The sequence below is a fragment of the Rhinoderma darwinii genome, chromosome 9 (genome assembly GCF_050947455.1).
Source record: "Rhinoderma darwinii isolate aRhiDar2 chromosome 9, aRhiDar2.hap1, whole genome shotgun sequence".
In the NCBI taxonomy this organism is placed as follows: domain Eukaryota; kingdom Metazoa; phylum Chordata; class Amphibia; order Anura; family Rhinodermatidae; genus Rhinoderma; species Rhinoderma darwinii.
The window spans coordinates 51,225,420-51,234,570 of NC_134695.1; the positions used below are offsets into that span (position 1 = coordinate 51,225,420).

At 41.3% G+C, this 9,151-nt stretch overlaps 1 protein-coding gene across 6 annotated transcripts in view; it reads left to right on the forward strand.

Annotated features, from left to right (window-relative positions):
• MYRF (myelin regulatory factor) overlaps nucleotides 1–9,111 on the forward strand; it is a 50,681-nt gene extending 41,570 nt beyond the window's left edge. For all 6 annotated transcript variants that reach the window (XM_075837651.1, XM_075837652.1, XM_075837653.1 and 3 more), the window contains 2 exons: nucleotides 3,377–3,481; nucleotides 7,914–9,111. In XM_075837651.1, the coding sequence (XP_075693766.1) occupies nucleotides 3,377–3,481; nucleotides 7,914–7,997 (189 nt within the window). In that variant the 3' untranslated portion in view covers nucleotides 7,998–9,111. The remainder of the gene's footprint in view (nucleotides 1–3,376; nucleotides 3,482–7,913) is intronic.
• Nucleotides 9,112–9,151: the final 40 nt, after the last annotated feature.

Consider the following 9,151-nt stretch of genomic DNA (forward strand, 5'->3'; position numbering starts at 1 on the left):
CTGGAACCCAGTGCATTTTGTCAGAAATTATTTTTTCAGACGGAATTTCCGCTGCGGAAAGCAGCAGTAAAAAACGCTAATACTTACATAACCCGTTGTTATGGCAACCCGTCCCTCCTGTGCAGTTCGGCCCCTTTGGATGACGCTGCTACCCATGTGGACGCTGCAGCGGCTGTCACATGGGATGTAACGTCATCCCAGGAGGCCAGCCCTCTGACGTCATCCAGGCCGGCCTCCTGGGATGACGTATCATCCCATGTGATCGCCGCTTCGGCCTGTGATTTTTTTTTTCCCCGCAGTTGTGATTTTTGCGGTGTGTTTGCGGAGAGTCGCAACACTTGGCTTTCTGTTGTGCAGGTTTTGCATCCTCATTGATTCCAATGGGGAAAACCCGCAACGGAAAATCAACAAAAACGCAGCACAAATTGCCATGCTGCAGAATTCAATTCTGCACCGCAGGTCAATTTAATAAGGTTTATGCAGTTTTTTTCTCACAGCGTGGGCATGGGATTTTCTGAATCTCATCCATTGCTACTACTGTAAATGCTGCAGAATTTCCGCACACAATTCCTTTGCAGAAATTCCACAGTGATTACGCTACGTGGCCTTAAGCTTCAGGGGCAAATGGAGAATTTTTAAAAAGATGTTTCAAATCACATTGGTGCCCACAGGGGTGACAGATCACTAGGAACTTAAATATAAAACACTATGTAGAGAGCTCTTCCTAGTGGAGACAGAGTTTTATTATTTAACTTGGCTTTCCAGTGAATGGCTCATAGGGGTGTTTCATAACAATAATCTTCCCTGCACTGAAAGCCTGCGCATAGGGAATGGGGTACGTCAATGACAGAGGAATAGGTATGCTTACAGCGCTAACTCCAAACTATACAATGCTGCTGCACCTTCCCTATGACTCCAGGAAATTTATTTGCATACAATGCATACCGTTATTAAACTTAATATTCTGCAAAAAGGGACACTTTGGGTTTTAACACAGACATAGTTAGAATACGGTTTAAAAGCCATACAGCGCCATGCCGGTAGTCTGATAGGTGAAAGGTTCCCTATAATAAGGCAAACGTCCCATAACTCTAGAAATGACGCAGGGCGAATAATATATAATGGACTAGTGGGGACAATTAGTGGTACCATTATAAAAAAAAGAAAGGGGGTAATCTGTTGGATTCCTTTGGGCACAAATCCACTAATGACCTACAAGAAGGCCTAGAGATGCCGCATTACAAGAACAGCAAGAAAGCATTATGTTGTGGGTTGTTAAGATAATTACCCATGGGCCCCAGATTTCTAGAACTTTCATGTACCATTTCTTGCTTATGGCTGGTGACTAAAAATGAGTTTATATATTCCGATTCACAGGTACCTAACATTTAGGCAGGTCCAATGAATGGAACATAGACTTGTCGAAGAGCTTCCTTTGAAGCAGGACATAGGGTAATCTAGGACCGTATGTATACTCATTGGGCGGTTCTAGTTCTCAGGGGGTATTGGTTCTCCTTGCAGAGATCCATCAAGTGTAGGGAGTCTTAGGGTATGTGCACACACACTAATTACGTCCGTAATTGACGGACGTATTTCGGCCGCAAGTAGTGGACCGAACACAGTGCAGAGAGCCGGGCTCCTAGCATCATACTTATGTACGATGCTAGGAGTCCCTGCCTCTCCGTGGAACTACTGTCCCGTACTGAAAACATGATTACAGTATGGGACAGTTGTCCTGAGCGAGGCAGGGACTCCTAGCATCGTACATAAGTATGATGCTAGGAGCCCGGCTCCCTGCACTGTGTTCGGTCCGGGACTTGCGACCGAAATACGTCCGTCAATTACGGACGTAATTAGTGTGTGTGCACATACCCTTACAGGCAATGCTTCCTGGGAAAAGTATGCAAATTAGTCTCCAGGAGAAAGAAAACAGTCTCCCTAGTGCCATCTATAGTTGTAAGTCAACGTCTGACCCTTTTAACAGCCTTGAACCATGACTAGTGATATTAGCCAAATCAGACACCCATCTCCAGATTGCAGTTATAGTTCTTGCTCCTTGTCAGTACAGAGCAAAGTTAGGGTATGTTCACACGCAAATTCAAAAACGTCTGAAAATACGGAGCTGTTTTCAAGGGAAAACAGCTTCTGATTTTCAGACGTTTTTTTATTCAGTCGCGTTTTTCACTGCGTTTTTGGAGCTGTTTTTCTATAGTCAATGAAAAAGTGCTCCAAAAACGTCTCAAGAAGAGAAATGCACTTCTTTTTCACAGGGATTTTTTTACACGGCCATTTTTAAAAACAGAACAGAATGACGTTTTTCCCATTGAAATCAATGGGCAGATGTTTGGAGGCGTTCTGCTACAGATTTTTCGGCCCTAAAAACGGTCGAAAATAAGCCGTGTGAACATAGCCTAATAGTTAGCTGGGTGAGATGGCTGACATTTTTTAAATGTTCTTTTGGGAAAAGGACTGGAAGTATTAGGAGTTCGCAGGGGGCAGATATGCGGTGTAAAAGCACGCAGCGTATCCGCTCCGTGTGGCGCAGGGAATTACGGGCGAAATACTCCAAACTGCGGTGTCGTTTTTAGTCCGGAATGTCTGCTGCGGAAAATTGCAGCACAGCTAGCAGGCCGGTCTCCTGGGATGTTGTTTCATCCCAGGAGACCGCTGCAGCCTGTAATTGGCTGCGGTCACATGGGATGAAGCATCATCCAGGCCAGCCTCCTGGGACGACGTTTCATCCCATGTGACCGCCGCTACAGCCTGTGAGTGACTGCAGCGGTCAAATGGGGTAAAACGTCATCTCAGGAGTCTGCGTTCGAGAGAGGAACACAGACTTCTGGGTAAGTGAGATTTTTTTCTGAGTTATTTTGCGGCAGAATTGCTGCGAACCTGCAGCAAAAACCGCAACACCCCTTGTTGCAGGATTTACATCCCCATTGAGTTCAATGGGGAGAACCCACAACAAATAAGCAGCGTTTACGCAAATACAATTGACATGCTGCGGAATAAAATTCCACACCGCATGTCAGTTTGAGCGGTTTTTCCGCTCAGCGTGCATGCAGCGTGTGGATACGTTTTGTTTCATCTCATCCACTTTGCTGCTACTGCATTTTCTGCGATTTTCCACTACGAATTCCGTTGCAGAAAAACACAGTATTGACGCAACGTGTGAACTGACCCTTAAAGTGCTTTATTAAGGGCTATATTGAATTACATAGCAATATACAGAAATAATTTAATGAATTTCTTGTGCATCAAGTCTTACATCCATTCCACATTACTTCTAATATCACGTCATTCCATCTCATTATTTTTTTTTTATTTCTAATGGTTTCTCCTATATGGTAACAGTGTGAGGGTCTCTCTCCACCAGGTCTCTGGAGTCTGCACCGCACCAGCCCCATCAACATATCATTTGTGGTCTCTACGGCTGTTTCCCTCTCAAGATTTCTCATTCCACCTGCGAGTGTCCCCTCCGGTGAGCAATCGTTCGTGTGTGTGTGTGAGTGTGATATATAGATATATATACACACACACACACTAAATGTATTTAGATGCATTCTTTATTTATTCATGCCTTCGCATTACACACTGTGTGCCTAAAAGAAGCAGATTCTTGAAGAATACAAGTGCCCACCTCTTTTGAACATTGTTTTATTTTTTTATGATTTAGATGGGTCCAAAATTCAGGGCCAATTTTTTTAAAATATATCTATAGGGGTCAGAGCTTCTAAGCTCCCTGCCGAAACATGCAATTAAAAAGTTTGTCCATTTTGGACAATCCCTTTTTGTTAAAGAGTCTACCGACAAATTGTCCAGCTGCAGGGCAGATTAACATTGTAAAGCTGTAATCTGTGGGGAAATCTGACAGCAAGAGTTCATTCCCCTGTGGCACCACTGTAGAGCAAATAAAGCATTACACAGTTCCTATTGAAATCAATGGGCTGTCTGTGTAATTTATGGACATGCTCCAGAGCAAGTGACTCTTTGTTACCTGTCTGGTTACTAATAAAGGCAATTCCTTCATTTAGGGCCCTAATCTAACAGAATAATAGGGTCTTTTAAAAAGGAAAAAAAAAAAAAAGCTTTGAATCCAGACCTTTACAATTCTGGCGCCTACAGCCACCACTAGGGGGAGCTTACTGCATACTAGCTATACCAGGAATAAAACATTAAGCTCCTATGCTCCCTCTAGTGGTGGCTTTAGGAAGTCTAAATGTAATCATTTAACCAAGTCTATGTAGAGGATCTATTGCTCTGTAAAAAAAAACTGAGCTCTGACCGCTATAAAGATATAATAGGAAACAATCGCAGAATGGGACATGCTGTTAAATGGTAAAGGCGACTGTTTCAGAGCGCTTTTGTTTTTCACCAAAAATGGCAACTATTTACAGCTAAGGGAACCAGTGAACTTTCCCAGGGCTGCACTCACATTTTAAGATGTGCTCAGAGAGAACCAACAACATTGATGACAAAAAAAATTCTGTTCAAATTGCTTAACCCCTTAACGACCAAGGACGAAAATGAACGTCATGGTCGGCTGCTAGTTCCCGCACCATGACGTTCATTTTCGTCCGCATTTCAAACTGTCACTCTGTGTAAACACAGAGTGACAGACCCGCGCTGACAGCTGTCCTAGACAGCTGAGACATCAGTCTTGCCGGACAGCGGACCATCGCCGCTGATTTCGGCAGTTAACCCCTTAAGTGCGGCGACGGATTGCCGTCGCCGCATTTAAGTGGTTTGAAGCACATCGGCAGCCCCCACGAAGTGATCGTGGGGGCTACCGATGCTTGTCACGGCAATCGGAGGTCAGATAATGACCTCCGGGTTGCCATGTACGGAAGCCTCGGAGGAACAGCCTCCGGCCGTTCCTCCTCTGCTTCCTGTCAGTGTGACAGTCACGTCACAATGACAGTTAGAGTACATCACACTACGTGTGTAGTGTAATGTACTCTAGCAGCGATCAAAGCTGCAAGACTAAGTGTCCCCTAGTGGGACAAGTAAAAAAAGTAAAAAAAAGTAATAAAAATGTTTTAAAAAAAGTGTACAAATAAAAGTTAGAAGTTCTATAAACACTAAATGCTTTTTTTCCTATAATAAGACTTTTATTATAGAAAAAAAATGAACACGTTAAAAAAGTACACATATTTGGTATCACCGCGTTCGTAAGGACCCCAACTATAAAACTATAATGTTATTTTTCCCGCACGATGAACACCCCAAAAAAAATCAATAAAAAACGACGAAAGAATCACAATTTTTTTTGTCACCACCCCTCCCAAAATAGAGAATAAAAAGTGATCAAAAAGTCGCATGTACCCGAAAATAGTACCAATAAAAACTTCTATCCGTCCCGCAAAAAACAAGCCCTTACACAGCTTTTTTGACTAAAAAATAAAAAAATTATGGCTCTCAGAATATGGTGACACAGAAATATTTTTTTTTATAAATAAGTCATTTTATTGCGCAAACGCTAAAAAAAAGGACCAAACCTATATACATCTGGTATCGCCGTAATCGTACTAACACGCAGAATAAAGTAAAAATGTCACCTATAGCGTACGGTGAGCGTCGCAAAAAGAAAACCTAAAAAACGGTGTCAGAATTCCAGTTTTTTGCTCAGGATTGCAAAAAAATTGAATAAAAAGTGATTAAAAAAAAATCGCATGTACCCCAAAATGCTACCAATGAAAACTACAGATTGTCCCGCAAGAAATAAGCCCTCACACCGCTCTATTGATGGAAAAATAAAAAAGTTATGGCTCTTGGAAAGCGGGGAGTGAAAATCTAAAATATGAAAGCAAAAAATGGATCAGTCCTGAAAGGGTTAATTCATTTCTAATGAAAAAACTTTTGACCACATGTGGGGTATTTCCGTACTCGGGAGAAATTGCTTTATAAAAAATGGTTGTTTTTTTCCTCCTTTATCCCTTGTGAAAATGAGAAAATGCAACATTTTAGTGGAAAAAATGTTGATATTAATTTTCGCGCCCTAATTCCAATAAACTCTGCAAAAGACCCGTGGGGTCTAAATGCTCACTATACCCCTAGAAAAATTTCTTGAAGGTTTTTCCAAAATGGGGTAACTTTTCGTGGGTTTCCACTGTTTTGGTCCCTCCAGTGCATTGCAAATGCGACATGGCACCGAAAACCATTCCAGCAAAATCATAAATCCAAATGGCGCTCCTTCCCTTCTGAGCCCTGCTGTGGGTCCAAACAGCAGTTTATTACCACATATGGGGTATTGTCGTAATCGGAAAACATTGCTTTACAAATGTTGGGGTGCATTTTCTTCGTTATTCCTTGTAAATAATAAAAATTTCTATGTTGTTTCAGAAAAAAAGTACATTTTAATTTTTACAGACTAATTCCAATATATTTAGCAAAAAACCTGTGTGGTCAAAATGCTAACTATACCCCTAGATAAATACCTTAAGGGGTCTAGTTTTCGAAATGGGGTCGTTTATGGGGAGTTTCTATCGTTCTGGCAGCTCAAAGCTTCTCCAAATGTACAGTGGGGCCTAAAACATTTTCAAGCAAAATATGAGTCCTGAAAGCCTCCGGGTGCTCCCTTCCTTTTGGGTCCTGCCGTGTGTCCACGCAGCGCATTAGGGCCACAATGTTGGTATTTTTGAAAACAGGAGAAACAGGGTGATAGATTTTGTGGTGTGTTTCTTCATTCTCATGGTCGCTTTACAAAGAAATTGGTCTTCAAACTGATACTTTTATGAAAAAAAGTGAACTTTTTTTTTTTTCACCTGCTATGTATTAAATTTAGCAAAAAACTGTGGGGTCAAAATACTTACTATACCCTTAGGTAAATACCTTAAGGGGTCTAGTTTTCTAAATGGGGTCATTTGTGGGGGTTTCCATCACTCTGAGACCTATGAGCCTCTGAAAACCTGGCTTGGTGCAGGAAAACAAAATGTACTTCAAAATTTATAAAGTTATTATTCAATTTGTAAGTCCTCTAAATTGCTGAAAATTTATTTTATTTTTTCAAAAGTGCTGCCAAAATAGAGTAAAGAGTTAGAAATATATATTTAATTAAAAAAATTGTACAGTATGTGTGTACATATGTGACATATTGCAGTTAAAATAGGGGAAAATGGTAATTTTTACAAAATTTCTTCCATTTTTCTATTTTTTAATTAATTTCCGCAAATCGTATCAGTCTACTTTTACCACTAAAATAAAGTACAACATGTGACGAAAAAACAATGTCAGAATTACTTGGATATTCAAAACTTTCACAGAGTTATTCTCTGATAAAGTCAGACATACCAGATTTGACAAATCTGGCTTGGTCATTAAGGTACAAACATGCCCGGTCATTAAGGGGTTAAAGGCTTGGTTCACACTGCGTTTTTGTTTGTGTTTTTATTTTGGTTAATAAACTATCGTCTCTCAACTGGAATTCATCGAAGGCCCCGTGCACACGACCGTATTTTCCACCCGTAATTACGGACCCATTCATTTCTATGGGCTACAGACACCCTTTGGCATTTTTAGGGACGGGTGTCCGTTCTGTAGAAACTATCTGTAAAATAGATGTCCTATTCTTGTCCGTAATTACGGCACGGACTCCCCATAGATGTCTATGGGCGCTTCTGTAATTACGGACAGGTCCGGATGTGCACCCGTAATTACGGAAGCGTTGCTAGGCGACGCCAGTTTTTCAGATGTTGCACATAATTTGTGGTCTCCTATTTGCGGATACCGTTCCGTATATTTGGATAAGTTGCGGATGACTACAGATCCGTATTTACAGATGGATGAAAATACGGTCGTGTGCACGGGGCCCAACGAAACAAAAATGCATGTTAAAAACGCAGCGTGAACTTAGCCTTACACCGGTCTCTGCTGCTCATTACGGAGTCTTGACTGACTGTCTTTCTTTCTTACAGAGTACATCTGGATGTTATGACGTTACTGTGGATTCTTCAGAAGTTACAGACTATTATTTCACTTTTTACCGACTCTGCAACTGATACCTTCTCATTGGTCTGATGGAAAACCCCAAATTTCCCCCTTTCAATTGGACACATTACATGTGTCCTCCCTTCATGCCCCCTTTCCCCCAGACTGCAGGCAGCCCAGGGGTAATCCTACCCGTCACTGGATGTGCAACACTGGACCAAACCAAGCAGCACTGGATCAACTGCAGAAACTGGATCATACTGGGACCAACTGGAAATCAGAAGGCATTCACACTGGAGACACAGGGAATTATCCCCCAAGCAAGAAAAATTGGATTTTTCTCACTCAATAAAAGGGGAAATTTATGGCTGAAGATGGGTTCAGATTCTTCTCTATGCTAATGATTTTCTGTATGTTTAATAACATGATTCTGTTACAACTCTTCCACCTATTCACGACCGTCCCAATACTTAATCGAAGTTACCGGGACAGTCATCCTTCCTGCAGTCCTTACGGCGCATACTGAACTGTTAGATGCTGCCATTAAGCCGAGGGCTGCAGAAGCCACAGCAAGTTACTGAATACTGGAACAGGTTTTGTGTCTTATTGTATTTTATGTGGATCTTTTTTTCTTGTTTATGTTTTGTATTTAATTTCCTAACCACAGAAGTGCACTTAATCTTAACATGGCAGTCGAGGACCAAAATCTCACCCTTAAAGGGGCAGCCAAGAACGCCTGATGGGGAAGCAGCACACCAAAGACTTTGAGCACCCAGCGTGTGTATGCTGTCCAAAGAAAGATCGGTGACTTTAAAAGTACCCAGAAACTGGACCCCTCCACCCCCAGGAAAGAAAAAAAAAAAGTTGTTTTCTGCCCTTAATATTAAAATTCTGTAAATATGTTTTGGTTTTTTTCTTACAGTGATAAAGACACTAATCACATGATAGCATTTTAACCCTTTCATTACACGGCATGAACATGTACTGGAAGGGGTAAAATGTATTCTCTTGACCTCCGAGCTCAAAGCATTTTTAATATTTTTTTTTTTTAAATGTCTGATTTGTATTTATATTTTTTTGTTCTATGACAGCACTGTTCTCCCCCTATGGGTCTGAAAAAAAAAAAAAATCCTGTCTACGTATAAATACCACAATATGAATATATAAATGATGCTTTGTACTCTGCCTGGTGTTGTGTGACTGTAGAAACATTAGAAGCGGACAC